This window comes from Pteropus alecto, unplaced genomic scaffold (genome assembly GCF_000325575.1).
Source record: "Pteropus alecto unplaced genomic scaffold, ASM32557v1 scaffold113, whole genome shotgun sequence".
Lineage (NCBI taxonomy): Eukaryota > Metazoa > Chordata > Mammalia > Chiroptera > Pteropodidae > Pteropus > Pteropus alecto.
Genome location: NW_006433949.1, coordinates 7,059,725 through 7,078,821, shown reverse-complemented (window position 1 = coordinate 7,078,821; position 19,097 = coordinate 7,059,725). Strand labels below are relative to the sequence as shown.

Sequence of the window (19,097 nt, the reverse complement as noted above, 5' to 3'; positions counted from 1 at the left end):
TCCTGCTGATGCCAAAGAGCGAGAAAGCATGTGCTCCACTTTGTGAAATAGCCACTCCCAGCTAAATCGTGAAAGACCTGCTAAACACATGCAGACACTGCACCATCTGCATGTTGAACTTAACACACCAATGATAGGCACTCCACAAAAAAGAACATCAGTCCAAATAATGTGCAGATCCAGGCCCCATCTTTTTCATGGCAGCACACCCCAGGACATGGGGCCTGCAGGTTGTCTTGGCTCACAGACTGCTTATACTGTGACCACCAGCAAGAGTGACTAAGATGCTAGTTTAAAGATGAGTACTGTTTTAAATAACATGGCCTTAAATATAATTACCATACCTGACAGGTAATTAAGGAGCATTTCAAGAGTTATTCTGACCAGCAGTGGTCTGTACCTTGTATGTGGTCTTTTGATCCGTTCCCTGAATGAGATGGGACTCCACCATATTTTCTATCCCTCTGTGTGCCAACTGATGGAATGTGACAACTTTCCTTTCCATTTTGAAACAGTTCAAACACCAAGGTACCATCACGGTGAATGAGGAGGGCACTCAAGCTGCCGCCGTGACTGCGGTGGGCTTCATGCCACTGTCCACCCAAGTCCATTTCACTGCTGACCGCCCCTTCCTGTTCCTCGTCTACGAGCACCGCACCAGTTGCCTGCTCTTCATGGGGAGGGTTGCCAACCCCACCAAGTCTTAAAGGTGAAGGTCTGTGTGTCTCAAGTGTTCTGGGAGCACTGTAATTGTTTCCATTCTAACAATGAGAACAGATTTTTGGCATCATGACCTTTGTGGTTTACACTACCACTCTGAAATCGAGGCCCATATGAGAGAAGAAATTTACCAACAACCGAGAAGCTCACTGGAATCAATTCTGCATAGTAAACAATGCTGCCAGTTCACAGAAGTTAATGTACTTGTAGTGTTTCAGCTGTTATCTAGGGCAGGGGTCCCCATACCCCCGGGGCAGCAGACCAGTATCGGTCAGTGGCCTGTTAGGAACCAGTCTGCACAGCAGGAGGTGAGTGGCGGGCAGGCAAACAAAGCTTCATCTGTCTTTGCAACCGCTCCCCAGTGCTAGCATCACTGCCTCAGCTCCACCTCAGATCATCAGACATTAGATTCTCATAGGAGCACCGGTCTCTGGGGCCGAAAGGGTTGGGGACCACTGACTTAGAGGGTGTTAGCAACATACAGACTGGCTTACCTCCCATCTCCTCAGAGCCTCTCTCCCTGGGCACCTCCTTCCCCACTGGAGCCTCATCCTTGCACATCTGGCTCTATTACTCTAAGCCTCAACCAGGGCTCCTCACCTAAATGCAAAATACTGAAATGAGCAAAATGACTAATTGCTCACCTTTCCCAAGGATGGTGTATAGCTGGCACCATGTCTAGGAGAAACCACTTTGTGATATTCAAGGGGTGCCCTGGGCATTAGGGCTTAAGTCTAGCAAGGCCCAACCCTCCGAACTGATGCTAATGTCATCTGTACTCCTGCTGTCACCTCACTGCTGCCCAGAGGACAGTGTGTACATGTGGCCTTGCCTTCTACCCGAGATAAATAAATATCACTACTTTTACTATGTATCTGTTATAATTCTAATTTTTGAAGCTCAGAAAACTAAGAAAGGCCAAATTCAAAGTAGCTGACATCCCCAGAAACGACAGGTTGAGGAAAAGTAACTTGAGTTCTCTAGTGACTCATGTGCTACATCAAGGCACATTCTCAGGTGAGTGTTGCTAACACCTGAGGGCAGGGCTGCTGTGGATGGGGCTGCGTGGGGAATTCCTGAAATGCCAGTCTTTATGTGGAGCACATATTTTGGCTTTCATTCTTGGACGCAGGGAAACCTCAGACATGCTCCTGTCTGGTCTGATAAATCAGGTGATGTCTGAGGAATAAATTTCTGGATTCTTCACTATCTGAATAAGACAAATGGAATCCAAAGAGGCTGCTCAGAATTCAAGAGTGCCGGCATCTCTGCAGTGCCAGGATGATGCACAGGGCTGGGGAGAGCATCATAAGTGCTGTGTGTGCAACTGTCCAAATGTGACCCCTTCAGCCCTGCAGGAGAGGCTTTCTCTTCCACTCTCTGCAAAGGAGGAAGATCAGGTTCGCAGGGCACCAAAACCCGCCAAGATGCCACTGCAGTGAGTGGTGGGCCAAGGTTCAAGCGTAGGTTGGCCTGACTCCAGGGTCACACGTAAAGTCTTGTCACAGTGTTTATGACACAGTGAGACCAATACCAGTCATGGGGCGGCAAAAGGGAAGCAGCTAGCACTCCCCAATTAGGGGGCACTGTGATGGGTGGGCCCTAGGTTATCTTATACCAACCCAGAGAGGTTGACACTATTTTTGCAGTTGAAGAAACAACTAGGGCTCATAGAAGTAGTCTGACCCAAGCCTGAATTCAAACCCAGGCCCAGTTTTTCACTGCTAACCGTCTCCGCCTGCCCCTGTCCCAACTTTCTGCACCAGGGCCTTTGCCTCCACAATCTCCTGATCAGTAAGGGTTGAGGCCAAGTCTTTCCTTATTGAGGTCAAATCTTTCCTCTTGACCTCTCTGTGAAACCTGAGGTTGCTGACAACTTACTCCTTGGATTCCTTCTCCAATTTGCTTCAATACTATTCTTTTCTGATGCCTGTCCAACATTTCTCATCTTGCTGTTGGTTCTTCCCACTCCTCCCATTCCTAAATGTAGCTATCTCAAAAAATTCTGCCTTTAGCCCTTTGTCACGTCCATCCCCTATCCAGAAAGGCAAGAGCCTCACTTACGTGGCTGCCCCACCTGTACTAGAACTAGCTCAGGCTTCCCCATGACCCTGCAACTGTACAGGTCGAGGCCCTCTAGTCTACGTGCTTTTCATTCACTTATACCCACTCAGAACACCCTTGCATCCCCTCCTTCAGTTACTAGCTGACCTGTGTTTCAAGGCAGTGAGTGTTAATTCAAAGCATAGTCCGTGGGCCAGGCTGCCTGGGTCTGAACCTTGGTTCTGACATTTAGCAGCTGTGGGACTTCGGGGCAAGTCCTGTGTCTCATTTTCTCCATCTGTAAAGTGGGAATAACAGTATCTACCTTGCAGAGTTGTTGTGATGATTAACTGAGTTCATGTCTGGAAAAAGTTTAGATCCATGCTTGGTGTTTAGCACGATAGGTAAGGGCTTCTTGTTACTATCTTCATCTGAGACAAGTGTCTAGCCTAGGGATTCCTAACTGGGGGTCCTAGTTGTGTTTCCCCCACTTAAGTTCTTAAGGTTAAATGCTCACCTTTCTGAATAAATGCATTTCTATAGAAGGAAAGGGCACAGGTTCAAAGGGCACCATGACCTAAAAATTGTTAGTCTACAAACCTCACTTTACAGGCACTGAGAGAATAAGTAACCTGTCCACGAAAAATACTAGTGGCACAAGTCAACCAACTCTGTGTGAAGTGCATGAATGTTTTCAAGCAGGAGGCCTATCTTGCTATGACAGTGGAGCAACCAAGGATCTAAGCAATACATAACTTTCAAAATGTTTAATTAACTAATGGGCTAGACACCAAGAGAAGCAATTTAATCAATGATATTTCTGAAGAAATAGTCATAAAGTTGCAGGACAAAGATCAACAAACCTAAGCAGGAAGGAGACTCAGAGATCACATGACCCGGCCTCCAGTCTCTCCCTCCAGGTTCCCAAGGTCACTGATAAGTAAGTGAACAGTTGTAGTAGGACCAACACCAAGGCTTCTGGCCCCAAACCCACTGGCACTTCCACTGAACAAAGTAATTTGAGACCCTCTCATCAAAAGATTCAAAACATAATATCTTTGTCTTTAGGAAAAAAAAATTGCAAAACATTAAAAAACCAACTTTGGAAATTAGTTTCTCCTAGAAGGTACAAGGGGTAACCAGAAAGCAAATTTAAGAACCCTGATCTCTGTGCTCTTCATTGAGCAACAAATCAAATATTTGCTTCCTCCCCCATATTATAACCATTAACTTTTGTTAAAACTACAATATTTATTCTATTCATGTAAAAGGTCACTGCAGTAGAGGAACCAGGAGTATTTTAAGTGAGTATGTTCAAGCTTATCATTGCTAACATTTAAGCCTACATTGATGGGCTGGCACTTCAGAGGGTCATACCCATCTTTTTCAGAAGCTCTGCTGGCAGAACAGACCTGGAGAGGCCAAGATGCTGACTTAAGATCCCACACGTAAGAACAGGGGTCCAACTATGGCCCTTGTGACCCTAAAACCTGTGTGCTCCCAAACAACTTCAAAGGCATTACTCCCCAAAAGTACAAAGTGTCCCATTTAGATTTCTTCTATGCATTTATTAAACTCTAAATGACAACCACTATACATGTTTAAAACTTTAAAGACATACAGGTCACAGAAATCTGGAGCTCACTGACTTGAGTGTCACCCCAAGCATGCTGTCTGCCAAAATCTGCTCTCCTGTGCAGCCTGCTGCATGGCCCTTCCCTACTCTGACAGGCGGAGAGAATGCTGTGGACTTTACGCCTCTTCCCTTTCCCTCCAAGTTGAACAATGGGTCCATGTGCAATGGCACTTCTAAAACACAACTGAACACTAGTCAAATTAACTATAAAGTGAAAAAACTTAGGTTTTTAAAAATTAACCAGTGAAGGTGTCAATAAAAAATACCATGACAGAGAGAGTCCTGGAAATCCTGAAATCTTAAGGTGGCTGTGGAGAACACCTGATCATAGGTATGTAGGTTTGGGTAAGGTTCCCAAAAGGACGTGAAAAGCCTTTTTGAGGCAGGCCCAACCCACTTGTCCCCTCAAGCACACTGAGAAAGAGGAGACTCCCCTGGCACAGATGTGGCAGGGGAACAAGCCACTGCTTCCCCTCCTGAGTCAGCTATTTACTGGGGGGAGGGACAGGAGAGAAAAGGACAAGCAGAAGGGAGGTGAACTGGAAGTGGAATGCTCCACAAAAAGCAACACGTGACATCTTAAAGGTGAAGAGTAACAGCCAGTTACCATTTTTCTTCCATCTTGGCTAGCTAAAACTGGACCTCCTAAAAGTCCCCAGATTCAGAATGATGAACATCCAGACTGGAGTAATACAGAAACTGCTTTGCAGAGATCAGGAGAGGTGCCTCTCCATCTGCTTGCCCTACCTGTAGGCCCCTGGGTCACCGCAGCAGCTCGGAAGTCAACTCCTCTGGTGTTCACGTTACAGGCCACACATATAAGTGCTCAAGACTCAAATTACTAGGGGTGGAATGAGATGGGAAGACACTGGAAGGCAGAATCAAGGGCTTAACTAGAAGGTAGGTCAAGCGGAAACAAATACTAAAACATAAGTTCTGGCTTAGGCCTGGCAGCTGAGAAAGACTGAGAAATGGAAAAATTATTTTTATAAAGGTGTTCTCAGAAGTGGCTGCAGGTTGAGACGGGAAAAGATGGAGGTGGGCTCTCCATAGGACAGTGCTGCAGCAGGGAACACATCCTGTACCCCAGAGTGGTAAGTGGGGGCTATGCCCCCAAGTGTTATGGACCTGGGGACACCGAAGGCTGTAGCTCCAAGACCTGAGAGTGACCCAGAAGTTCAGGGCCTCATCTTGTAGAAAGGGGCCAGACAGGGGTTGGAAGTGGGTGCCGCCTGTATTAGAGGCACCAGAGCAAGGCATGAAACACAGGATGAACCCAGTTTCAGACCAGGAACCTTGGGGCTATACAAGAGGGAACTGAAGCGGGTTCCCTAGTTAACTGGCGGAGGATGGTTGGGCAAGGCTTGGGAAAAGGGAATGAGGCAGTGCGGCCACAGCTAGCACACACCTACGGGAACAGTCACAGAAGAGCTGATGGTGACTGAAACACAGTCATATCTACACAATCACTGGCACTTCAAAATAGCATTTTTCTAAGGAATTTGCTACGTATCACTTTGCAACATTCAAAACATGAATACAATATCTGGAGTGTGCAACAACTCAGCTAATGAATACTTACCACAGCTATTACAGGAATGAGTACACCCAAGTTCCCTGCGCTGCTAGAAGCCTAGAAAAGAACAGAATTGAGTCACTGATGAGCATGTTTCTTTTTTTTTAAAAAAAGGACAAGACATAGTGTTGTGTAAAGCTGTAATTCCTTAATCTAAAAGAAGTGATCAGGAATATATACTGGGAGAGATGTATAAAGAGACTCACTCAGCATAATTCTGATAGCAAAAAAGTTGAAATAACTTAAATGTCAAACAGCAGACTAATTACATAAATCATGGTGCCTCTGAATAATCAAATACCAGATAGATGTGAAAAAGACAACTTTCTGAAAAATATTTAGTTACTTTGGAAAGTGTCCCAAAAAATGTTAAAAAATAAAACAAGATTTAAGAGTATATTATGACAAACTAATTGAAAAATTAAAAAGATTTTAAAAAGTATATTATGAATTACCAAGTATCCTCAATTATGTAAAATAAGATCCAATGATGTAAAATAAATATATTTGCATAACAAATCTAAGTGGAAGCCTGCCAAATTGTTAACAATGATTACATCAGAGTAGAGAAATTATGGGGCCTTTTTACCTTATTTACAAGTTTCTGTATCTTTTCCAAAATAAACATATATTCTTTCCAAGTTAGGGAAAATTGGAGGATTACTTGACAATAACTAAATAAAAGGTAATTCTCCTGGTTAAACACAGGGCTGCATATTTGCCAGTCCCCTCTCACCGCCCCTCCACACTCCCTTATTCCGTGAGGCCCCATTTCATGAGGTAAGTGCAGCAGTGGCTCAATAAACACTTGCCTGTACACTGCGTGATCAGTAAATAGGAACTATCTGCAAAGAACAGAATTCCCAATTTGATACACATGGATTCCCACACTGTCTGGGGCACAACCTCCATCCCCAGCCCACGAATGAAGCATTAAATCCTGAGTCTTGACACAGAACATGCAGAGATGGCAGGCAAAGGGAAGAAGCCCGTGGGTCTCAGGGGGTATCCTTCTTGGCATTAAGGTACAATTCCCAGGAAAGAGAAGGAGAATGGCTCCTGGAGATACCCTCAGACAGGTTACAGCCTCTATTTTCTCGATTGCTGAGCACCTCCCTGCCTCTTCAGAACAGCTCTCTCATCCCAATGCCAAAGGCTCCACTGGACACGACGGATGCCCCTGTCTCTTATACATCAGGATGGGACTAGCTGTGCACTACCCTGGGAGACTTAAGAAATTAGGTGCCCAGGTCACTGGTAGGGGGCCAGCAGACTAAGGCTGAATTAGAGCAAAGGGTCTTAAGATCTTCTTTTGTACTAGTTATGTCCTCTTAGTCAAGGTTTTCACACAGAAGGCTCCTTCTCATTCAGTTTCCAACCTAGCTGTCAACTCTTCAGAGAGGCCTTTATGACCCTGGCTATACTACCCTGTTTTGTTTTCGCCATCTCCCACTAAGCCCACAGGAGCAGGAACCTTGTCTATTTACTTCCATAACTCTGGTACCAAGAACAAGAGTCGGGAAACTACGATCTGTGGCCAAATCCGTCCCACTTCCTGTTTTCGGATATAGTTTTACAGGAGCACAGCCACCCCTGTTCATTTATTTAATGGCTATGGCTACTTTTACACTACCATGGCAGAACTGAGTAGTTTCAACAAAACACCATGTGGCCCACAAAACCTAAAACATGTACAATCTGGCCCTTTACAGAAAAAGCGAGCTCACCTCTGCCCTAGGCACACAGTAGGTGAACAGTAACTGTGTGGGTAAGGCGGGGAGTGGGGAGAAAAGACAAAAGTGAACAAAGGTGTAGACTTGGTAGAGGGAGTGGCACCCACATAACATATCAAAGGGGAGATGATGAAGTAAGAGGCTTAATGTGCCTCAACCTCCCCAATCTGTCTCTTTGGGGGTTAGAGACCTGACATTTTGTCTATCCTTGTAGACCTGTCTTGCTTAGACAGCCTGAGATTAGGCCAAATCTGGCCCTTCGCACACTGTCACTGTGTTCTAATGACGGCCTCAGCCCCCTGGCTTCATAATGAATAAGAAGAGAGAGACAAAGTTAGGGGAGAAAACAGGAGTCTGCTGTCACCTTATCACCCTGGACTGGGGGAGGTGGCTGCCATGAGCTGAAAGTGGATTGACGAGGAAGCCAACCTCTCCCTCGACCCCTACCAGCACCTCTGAGAAGGAATTTCACTCCCTTTGTTCTTACACTTTACCAGATGCATTTAAATCATTTAACAAAGAAAGTGCCATATTTCAACCAAGATGGTTGAAATATGGAGACTCAGCCCTGGCCTGCAAGACAACATGCTGGGCCACCCCCTCCCTACCTTCAGGGCAGGCCCCTTCTCGCTGGCCCTCTCGCTGGCACGCTTTCCCTCCAGCCCCAGCTGCACAAACAGCTCCAGCAGGTTCATGAGCAGCTCGTCCACAAGGTGCTCGTCCTGGATGTTGGCTGCGATGTTGGCCAGGGCGTTGATCACCGCCAGGGAGCAATGCCTGGGGGGCCGAGGAGGGTGGGGGAGAAATGACAGCCACTACAGGGCAGGGGCCACCCACTGCAGGGGGGAGGCAAGCGGACTCCATCCAGCCTCACCGCCCCTCAGTGCCTATGAACAAAGGAGCCCTCCAGAGGAGAAGTACACGCCATCTTTGTGAACAGCGGCCCCTAGAGGGAAGTCATCTACTGCAGAAATGACTGTGACCTCTCTCCTGACATGCATTAAAGGCCTCAGGAGACTGTTTAGGGTCTAGTAATCTGCACACTGGGGACTTGGGAACGTCTCAGGGCAATTCCCTCTGAGTGTCAAGTTAAAAAAGGAAGTCAAGTACTCCCAGGCATCTCCTGGCTGAACCCTGTTTTCCCCTTCAAATTACAGACAGCCTTAATTCATCACTACCACCCATAAAACTTTTGTCTGATGATCAGCTTCTTCCCAACACTGCCTCCACCTTGGAGCTTCAGATACTTAGGAAGTGCTCAGTGGTCCTGAGACAACCTGCCCTGGGATCTTGCCAGCCCCACATAAACCCTAGACACGAAGCTGGCATTACCCCTCAGCCAGATGCTGTGAAGCAGCCAGGCTGGCCAGGCTTCTGTGGGCACTAGGGGCAACCGGACCCTGCTACTTCCGTGTTCCGTGACCCCAGGCGATAGCAGACATCTTTGAGCCTCAGTTCCTTCCTGAGTGAAACAGGGATAATTCCCTCCTTACAGGGTGCAGAAGGACTTAAACACTCCATGGTGAAGCACTGAGCACACTACTGGCCCCTAGAAATCTCAGAGCAAATGGCAGCAGTGATAAAGGCACCCATTTCGCAGATAGGTAAATTAATTCTTGGTAGGTGAGGGCAAATGAATGCCGTAAATACTTCCACTGGTGAGACAGAGAGAACAAATCACTTTTGGTGGCAATATCTGAAAAAGATTTATGAAAGGAAACTTGAGCCAGAAGCTGAAAAACTGGAAGGCATGGGAACAGTTAAGACCTGCACACAGCAGGGCCAAGAGCAGCAAGAAAGGTCTGAGAGTCAGAGGAAAACAGAGCAAAGACAGGGTGGGGAAGGTACAAGGGGACAGGAGGCGCAGGAGTCACTTTGGAGCAAGGAAGTAATGTGGGCAAGAGGTGCTTTGGTCTTTGAGTCAGTTTCATTGAAGAGATCAGGATGGATGGACAGAAGGAGCTGGCCGCCTCCCCAGACCACTCCTCAGGCTGTTCTAGTAGCCTAGGCTTGTGATCATGGTAGTGAGAAGGCAACGAAATAATAATGCTGAGAGCTGGTATTTATCGAGAGCTTTCACATGTATGATCTCAACTACCCACACAACTGGAGCCATGTTCATTTTACAAATGAGGAAACTGAGGCATGGAGATGGTGAATATTTTCTCAAGTCACGTAGCCACATTCCTGCCCACTGAGCTGGATATAATGGTCAGGAAGGGAGAAAAGAAATGCCAACAAAGGGCCAACATCTCTTTCTCTCTGCTCCAACCTTCTGTCCTCCTGACTTCACCTCCTTCTTTTCCTCTCTTCCCTTGATCTCTGACAAACTCTTGTAAGATCCTCCAAACACAGAAAAATGTGTCCCTATCCTCAAGACATTCCCATTAAGGGCAAGGAACAGACAAGGAAGCATATCTCAGTCTGCCAGGGAAAAATGGCAAGACTTTTATACAAATTTAAAACATTCAAGGATATAATATGCTCATTCCCTTTGACTCACCAAATCTCACCTCTCTGAATCTACCCTGAGGAAAGCATCAGAGATGCTCACAGCTATGCAGCTATTAAGGTATTCAATGCAGCACTTACTAGTGGAAAAACTGGAAAACTATCTTACATCTCAGCTAGGGACTGGTTAGATAAATCACGGTGCTGCCATATGATGGGACACGATGCAGCCATTAAAGGTGACATGTAGAGGAATGTTCAAGGCATGGCTGATGTATTGCTGTGTTAAAAAGCAGGTCACTTGGGTTGGCAATTTGAGCCCATGTGGAGTAGTGGTGGGTCTGGGGTAAACAGCACTGAGCTCAATCAGCGCCAAGTGGCAGGCGTATCGGGATTTCATGTCTCATGTTCTGTGAGCACTGATCTGTAGCATGTTTTCTTTTGTAAGAAGAAAAATTGATTTAAAAGGCAAATCCCCAAACCTCACATTTTCAAAGGGAGTTAAATACTGTCATGATCTAAAGCAACAATGAGGTCCAGAGATTTACCTGTAGCCGTGGTCCTTATAATCTTTAGTGGCCGAGTACACAACAGAGCTGGCCTTCACGCTGATCTGCTGGAAGAGATTCCACACTTCCTGATAAATGTATTGCTGGAAGAGAGTAAAGGACACCGTTACCATGCCACGACTCTGCCATGAAAGCCTCTCCTTGGAGCACAGAAAAGGCCCCTCTCTTGTCATTCAGAGGGAAAGCTCCTGGAATCATGGACCATCAAGGGCATCCAATCCTAAAACTTTAACCAAACCTCAAGTTAAAAGCTAAACAGAGAATAGCTTTAATTTAAATCCTATTATGCTGTCAACAGCAAGAAGTTAGTTTAAACCTTTTTCCCCAGCACTCATGGAATCATTACACTATTCTCTTATTTGAAAAAAAAAAAATCTATTTAGTGTTAAGCATTTAATTGATCTGCAGTTGTTACGACTGTGAGCATTTAGTTGATCTGCAGGGTAAATTTAATCTGTATTTTTATACTCCTGATAGTCAAAGGAGTTTAACGAAGCTTGCATAGCACTGGTGGGTTTCAAGGCTGCGGCCTTCCTTACATTTCCAGTGATAACCAGGCAGCCCAGCTGGTCTATGATGAGCACATCAAGGGGGGAAGGCGGCTGGCAGAATTTCTGCTGCAGGATCTGCAGAATTGGCTCCATGACCTTTGGGGTGTCCCTCAGGGCCACTGCGATGTGTCCCAAGGCTCGGATGGTGTGGTCTGGAATCAAGTGAGCATCCCTATGGGAGGAAAGAACAGAAGTGCCCTGGTAATAGTCCTCTGGCACGCGGCTATGAAATGAAACCCAGCAGCTAGACCTAGACCTTGACGTCATCAGTCTTTCAGATGCAGCATTCATCTGAAAGTGACAGACAGCCTGGGGTCCTTAACCACCAGCAGAAACACAAAGTCCCATGCACAAGGCAGGAAGACAGAGATCTTTCTCTACTCCCAAACACTGGTCCAGAATAGGCATTCCAAGGCAGACTTCCTCTGAAATAATGGGACAAACCCAATGCACGACTCCAAGGTATGTAAGAAAGAAGCAGGAGGTACACATTGCCAGCTGCCCCCAGGGGCCCGCAGAGAATACAGGGGTTGTCCCCCTGGGATAAGACGTACTTGTCACTCTCCTGAGAGATATACAGCCGGTTGGAAAGGCTGGCCAGGAAGGCCTCCACGATTACTGCGTCCACTGTCAAGCCAGCTTTCAGGCACCTGAGCATTGAGAAAACCCACATGGCATTAGGCATCGCAATCACCAAAAGAGTATTTTGTGTTTTGTTTTAATTTTTCCATTCTCAGCTCTACAACGTTTAAGAAACTGCTCTGGACATTTTTTTCCCCCAGAAATCTGAATGAAAGTCATTACATGGAATAAATTCAAAGAATTGCTGCAGATTATGCCCGTTTTATAAGTAACTTTGTTATTTTGCCCAGAACAGTTTCCTTCAGCATGTCATACCCAATTCCAATTTAAAATTTCCTGTTGTTCCTTAACAAAAGTCACAGTAACTGATTCGAAAGATAGATGGTCCCAAGATGGCTGAGGGAATACTAAAATTAAATAACAAGGTTTTAAGAGCATGGAGAAATGCTTATGTTCTAGAGAAAAGGGGAAATTTTAAAAGCCTCTAAGAACATAAAATCTTATTAGGCACCTCTCTCACATTTGCCTGGCTCACAGGCCTCAGAGGCAGAGAAGAGCGAGAGTCTGACAGAAATGGAGACTCCCAAGTTTGGAGAGCGAGAGTTCACACTACAAGGACCTGGGCACGAAGGGACACTTGATCATATAAAATCTCTCATTTATATTAAAAATTACATGGTAAAAAAAAGATTAAAGAAAGACAAATGTTGTTACTCTGGATAATGGGCTAATGGATAATTCTTTTCTTTCTACTTTTCTGTACATTACAAAGTTTCTCTATTTTTTATTATGTTTATGACCAGAAAAAAACAAGAAGCTTTATTTTAAAAAAATGTAACAATTCCTCTTTTTAGATCAAGTATAGATTTAGGATTATCAAAAACAAGCTTTACAAAATTATAAGCATTTCTAATTTTATAAGAGTCTGCCTGAAATACCATTCCCTTCCTGCCTGGGTCACCTGTCTCTTGCGGGGCCTCCTACCTGCAGATGTTGTCAATGGCGATGTCTCGGAGCTGTTCATACATGGAGGGCTGGCTCTTCTTTCCCGGCATGACACTCAGGGTGGACTCGGAATGCTCGTTGGTTACACTGATTTTTATATCATTGCCAGCAACTGAATGTAAAAATTTAAATATGCACCTGGTTAAGCCTGTCACTTTCCACCCCCATGTCTGTAATTCAAAACCAAAATAATATGCTAATCATGTTTAGCTTATAAAAGAAATCTCTCTCAAAAGATTTGACCGAACGTTTCAGAAACAAGTATCTGAGAACAAGAAGGATAAAACACACGTTTAAATCAAAAGGAAGAACACTTACGTTATAAAGTGATAAATACGTAAACCAAGAATTTCCTAAGAAATGGTTCAAAAGGCCTGATGAGCACCCACCCCTACAGTTATCTAGTTAAGGTGCACAAGCCAGTATAGGTGGACGAGGCTGAGCGTAGAGGCCTTGAAGCCAGAGGGACCCCTCCTTACTCCCGGCGCAGGGAGTCTTTCAGGTGCTGAGTTGGGATTTCTTCATCTAAAGATAAAACGTCCACCTTCACAGGACTGTGGGGAGGATGAGCTACATTAGCGCCTGAGCTCGCAGTGGCTGTTTAATTAACGTTAGTCATTACAGGTGACCAGATTTGCTCCGGGCCCACGTCCTCTATAGAAACATAATATTCCCTTGGGATAATATTCCCTCGGGGAATATTATGAGGGGATGAGATGAGATCTTACACAGAGAGTTACTGGCCCTGTGTGTGGGACATGCAGGACTCACACTTCAGACCACCTCAGTAAGAAAAGGGACCAAAAAGAAAGCAGGACCAGAGAGGGGCCTTCAGTGGTGGCGGGTGCACACAAGAGGGGAAGGCAGAGAAGAGAAAGGACTGGAACCCCGAGGGGGTCATGTGGAGAAAACCGTGAGAAAAGGTGAGGGAGAGGAATGAGCCCAAGCGCAGGGCAGAGGGCACAGCCCAGCCAACACATCTCAGTCACCGGCCTGGGCTGGGCTCACACACCCAGTCACCTGGTCCTTTCCTTGGAGCCTCAAAGGCACACAGGGGCTGGGGACTGGAGATGTGGCCTTAGGTACAGTCATCCCCTTACCTGTGTGGTACTGACTGTGGCATTTATAGAGCTTCACCAGCACGGGGGATGGGACAACCAGGAAGTCCCGCAGAGACGGCATCACCGAGTGCACCACCACTGGGAATCTTTCGCACAGACGGCCCAGACCCTGCAACACACCATCAACCTGTCACGTGGCCCGGGGAAAGGTCGGTTGAGCAGTGAGATGCTCAACCCTTCAGATACCCAAGTTTGGCCAGAAACTTCCAAGGTCAAAGCTCCCCGGGGCCACCTGCCATGGGGCGCAAAGACAAGGAAGGGAGATGGTCTTGACTCTCCTCCACCTAAGAGCGAGATGTATTATTAAAGTGTGTGCATTTCTTTTTGAAGCAAAATAGGGAAGAAAGGGTACAAAACATGATTTTTTAAAAAATGGCAGATGTGGAGTCACTGGGGTTGTGACAATGTAAGAGTCTTGGCAGAGCAGAGCTGGCACTGCAGATGCAGCCCTCTGGCTCCCAACTCCTGCAGCCTTAGGAACGGCCTGGTCACCAAACACAGGGCAGCCTCCCCACACAGGAGGACCCAGCTACATCTGGATCCCACTCACAGATATCCCAGCGCCCGCTCCTACCAGTCAGTGGTGAACTATGGCCAAAACAGGCTCTAGTTCAAGTTCCTAAAGACAATAGCTCAGACTGCTGCTGGTGTGCCAACCACAGCCTGAATGGCATCAGAAGGCCCTGTTGATAGGATCTCAGCCTCTCCACTGTTCGTGAGACTGACCTGAAGACAGCAGATAAGCAAAGGCAAATGAGCAATGATGACTTTGCTGGATGTCTTAGACTGCAGCTTCTCAGAAAGCTTGATGCAAAGATTTTCTGCACCTAAATTCAAAATCAGAGGAGGGTGTAAACCATTAGCAAAGAACAAAATTTATAAAATGCTCATCCACCAATTAATCATATAATTAAACTAAATCCCAGACACACACTTTTAGGATTTGTTAATACTGAGAGTATTACGCCTGAAAGTGTTCAGAGGCAGGCGTCCTAACTGAAAGCTCATCTCTGCTCCTTTTCTGCTACTGTAAAAACACCTTCCTGCACCATATGTGACTGCTTTCTCCTCTTTGTTGGCCCTGAACCCCCTTGTTGCCCCATCCCCACAGCGCTCTGTGAGAGGCAGCCATCTGCAAGTCTGCTGTATGCTTCCTACTCTGCTGTTCACCCTAGACAAGCGCCTTATCCTCCAGCACTGAGCTCCCGCTTCTCCACAAAGAAGCCCAAGGAACCAGCAAGAAGCCCTGGAGAGAACACGCAGGCCCTGTGACCTTGGCCATCACTGTCCTCCCAGGTCCAGACACTAGATGTCCAGGGCATGGGAAGAGCCAATGCTCACCCTGCTCATCCTTCACGGCCCACACCATGAGGTCTACACAGGCGGCGTTTGCCTGGCAGCGCAGCTTGAGGGGGCTCAGCTCACTGTGAATTCGGTCTACATCGTGCAGAATCTTCTGAAGTTCTCCCTGGCTCGTGTTGAACTGCTCCAGCACAAAATCATGGATCTCTTTTACAAAGGTAGTTGGGAGGTCTGTAGGAAAGAGAGCAGGCATTGCAGCTAGAAAAAAAACTGCACTAAAATTCAGACCGTGACCATCTACAGTCTCCCTAACAAAAGCCCAAGAAGAGTAAGTTTGCTACTGGCTGCTGTGGTTCTAAGAATGCCTGCTGGAAAGAACTTGGAGAGGCAGTGCACAGCTGCCCTTCACACCCATGCCACCTGGCACTCAGAGCAAATGATCATTTCCCAGGGAAGTGAGAGCCACGTTTTAAGAGGTCAATATACTAAAACCTGAATATATGAAACACGTAAATTGGGATGTATCACCACTGGAACTGGTCCAATTAACAACAGGCAATACTTCAGTTATATACATATATATTTACTGTTCTTCCTTTAGTTCTACTGAGATACAATTGACATACATTACTGTGTAAGTTTAAGGTGTACTGCATAATGATTGTACAAACATATAGTGATTTTTTTTTAAAGCTTATCAGTTATCAGATAAGGGCAAAAACTGATTATAACCTGAAGAAGATAATTAATTCTCTGGCTACAAGGCTGGATCTTCAGAGCACCAAGAGTTTGCAGTCTTTTCAAATTCTCATCCTTAAAGCCTGCAAAACTCAGAACCAGTGTAACTGGCATAGGTCAGATCAGCTGAGGAAGCCAGTTAACACAAAGCTCAGGTGGGAGGGGAGGCTGCAGAGGGTTAGGCCATGCCAGGCAGTCACTGCCATCCTCCTTCATGAACCTATCCTTGCTGTGGTCCCAACCAGACTCAGCCTCCTCTTCCCAAGAGCCCTTGAAATCATCAGGAAAATGGATTAACTAGATTATGGTACATCTACACGGTAGATTATATAGTCATCAAAACTTATGTTTATGAAGAACATTCAATGACATAAAGAGCGAGCATAGGAAAAGTGTTTTAAAAATGCACAAATAAGAGACTGGAAGAAAATGCTGAAGTTGTGTGTGTGCTGCACTATTAAGATATTATCTGAGTTGTAAGATTATGAGTACCTCATTTTCTTTTTTTTTAACTTTAAAAATGTCTAAAGTAGATATGTTAAACTGTATGCATGATCAGAACAACATAACACGTTCATGTCAGAAAGATACCTGAAGAAATAAACCCACCACAAGAGCCATCACTGATGGCACTAGGGGAACAGGATCATGGACAGTTATGTTTCTTGTTTGCTTTTTCTCCAAAATTTCAGTAACATGACCATGTTACTTGTGTATGTTTTTATGTGCCCTCAACAGAAAAGTGCAAACTTGTGGCAGTGGCCCGGAGCCCAGTCTTACCGCATTCACACGCATATGCAAAGTCCTCACCTTTCATGTAATACAGAGTGTCTCGCAGCATCTTGAACATGGCCACGTAAAGTGGGTCGCTGAATGTGGTGTAGTAGAGATCGGCGTTGGGGTTAGCCTGCAGGGAAGGCAGAGGCACTTGACCGCAGCACAGAGACCCTCCTCTGGGCCTCCCTTCACCTTCGGGTGATGTCTAGTTAAGTAATTCTTACATTCATGACTTAGCATAATAAATGGAACGATTAACCATGATTCGCCACTTGGAGCATTTTAATTACTCTCTTCACCCTCTTAAACCTCAGAGAGAGGAAAATGAGAGGCTCACATGGCCCAGAGATGTGTGGCAGGGGAGCGGCCACCTGCACCCTTGAAGGAAAGACCACCGTCCTCTCACTGAGAGCTCACCATTTTTGAACTCAAGGAGACAAGGGAAGGGGAGGAGGAGAGAGAAAGCGAAGAGACCACTAGATCACAGGATTCCATCTTGTCCACCATTCAAGCGACAGACACCAGAGCCAGGGCGCCTACAGATTCAGCTTATATTTTGTAATTAAAACTCATTTTAAATTATTCTTTAGCTATCTAATCTAAAATGTAGCACTATTTTCCTCTGGGGAAAAAATTCATACACAGTTTAATGAGATGAATAAGATGCTATTCTTACATACATTCCCAGTTTAGAAGAATGGGAAGGCAAATCTTATTAGAATTCTTTTTCTTTTAATTAGAATTCTTGACACTCGTAAAAGTACTCTGCAAAAACAGGTGAAAAGGATAAGAAGGAAGAGGAAGCAAATCTGCAGCAGGGCCAGAGGGTGGGTGGGGTGGAACAAGGCCTATGACAGGAGGCTGGTGGAGGGCGTGAGAATTGCACGGAGGACATGAGTGACCAGGATTTCAAGCAGGCACTGATAACAGTAGCTGTGGTTACCAAAGTGTCATTGATGGCCACTGGCTAACTGCTTTACAGACATCACCTTACACAGTCCTCACAATATCCCTGTGGGGCAGAGATGAAGAGATGAAACTTGCTGAGGTTAAAGTAATACAGGGTTCTGACTCGGAGCCAGTGAAAAGTCACTGCAAGCAAGGAGCAGAGGAAGGGAGCCCAGATAATGCAGCCCAGCTCCATTACTTGCCCTGGTCCTCTTAGTCTGCCCTGGGTCACACATGACCAAATGCTGAAAAGAAAACCAAGGGGCTGCTGAGACTGAAAGCAGTGAGAAAGCGAAAGCTCAGGCCAATGGGCAGGACACAACCTGCAAAAAGGTCAAAGACAAGGTAGAAAGTGCCAGACTATAACCTGGAGAATTATAAGTACTGTGCTCTTCAACCATGAACTGGCCTGGAGCAAACCACGCCCAGCACATACACATCTATTGTCTGCAGACAGCTTGCTGGGACAACGTGTAGGGCAGAAGACACAGTTTGCAGCTCAGAAAGGTCCCTGGGGGTTCCCTCCCACTTCAGAGCTGACCTCTGTGGTACCAGACACTGTGTCTCACAACCAGGTGAGAGAAAGAATACTAGGCTTCAAAAGGAATCTGGATCTAGCACATGCCCACGACAATTATCAGCCTGGCAAACAGCAATCGCTCTGGATCCCAACACTCAAAAGGGGACTGACCCAAATGTTCCCTGAGGTTTTGAGACCTCCCAGCACCAACATCTAATGATTTTATAAATAATGCTGCAGGCCTTGGTTCTAAATATATTGAAAGCCAGGGCTTGTACACGCCTAGAAAGTGTGAGAGGTGTGTACTAAGCCCAGAGAAGTGGCTTTGGAAGCACCGAAGGAGCAAGGAAGGTACAAAAGCATGGGCTTCAGCGTCAGAGGACCCAGCAAATTCCTAGCTCCCATGGTGACTTTGTGACGAGGGCAAGTTAGTTAGTCCCTTGAACCTCTGTATTTCATCTGTGAAAGGGAGACACCAACCTCTACTCAGAGCACTGGAAGGTTATATATTTAAAAGAGGCTGGCACGGAGCAAGCTTTCAGGTAGGAGGTGTGTTATCATTATTGGGACTAGGGAAACTAAACTGCAAACTCACTGCCAAACCCTTTTCCTCCAGCCCCCACACAAAGCCTCCCTGCTCTCTCTACACAGAGGCTCACGGCTGACAGAGTGCAGCGTGATGCTCTCAGAAGGGACATACCTCTATCACACTGGCTGCAACAGCATCCAAGGATTTGAGAACAGGCTCCTCAACAATCTTCTTCACCTACCATGGAAATAAGACCTCATAAGGTGCCTGACGAATGCAGGGGGGGAGGAATGACA

At 46.0% G+C, this 19,097-nt stretch overlaps 2 protein-coding genes across 2 annotated transcripts in view; one reads left to right on the top strand and one right to left on the bottom strand.

Moving 5' to 3' along the window:
• SERPIND1 (serpin family D member 1) overlaps positions 1–5,436 on the top strand; it is a 14,351-nt gene extending 8,915 nt beyond the window's left edge. Inside the window, exon 5 of the mRNA XM_025044481.1 lies at positions 516–5,436. Coding sequence (XP_024900249.1) covers positions 516–707 — 192 coding nt within the window. The 3' untranslated portion in view covers positions 708–5,436. The remainder of the gene's footprint in view (positions 1–515) is intronic.
• The window catches only part of PI4KA (phosphatidylinositol 4-kinase alpha), a 115,630-nt gene that overhangs the window by 62,451 nt on the left and 34,082 nt on the right, over positions 1–19,097 (bottom strand). The window contains 11 exon segments of the mRNA XM_025044487.1: positions 5,982–6,032; positions 8,317–8,485; positions 10,708–10,811; positions 11,268–11,451; positions 11,834–11,929; positions 12,846–12,978; positions 13,967–14,096; positions 14,714–14,814; positions 15,329–15,520; positions 16,838–16,934; positions 18,973–19,038. Of these exon segments, the coding sequence (XP_024900255.1) occupies positions 5,982–6,032; positions 8,317–8,485; positions 10,708–10,811; positions 11,268–11,451; positions 11,834–11,929; positions 12,846–12,978; positions 13,967–14,096; positions 14,714–14,814; positions 15,329–15,520; positions 16,838–16,934; positions 18,973–19,038 (1,323 nt within the window).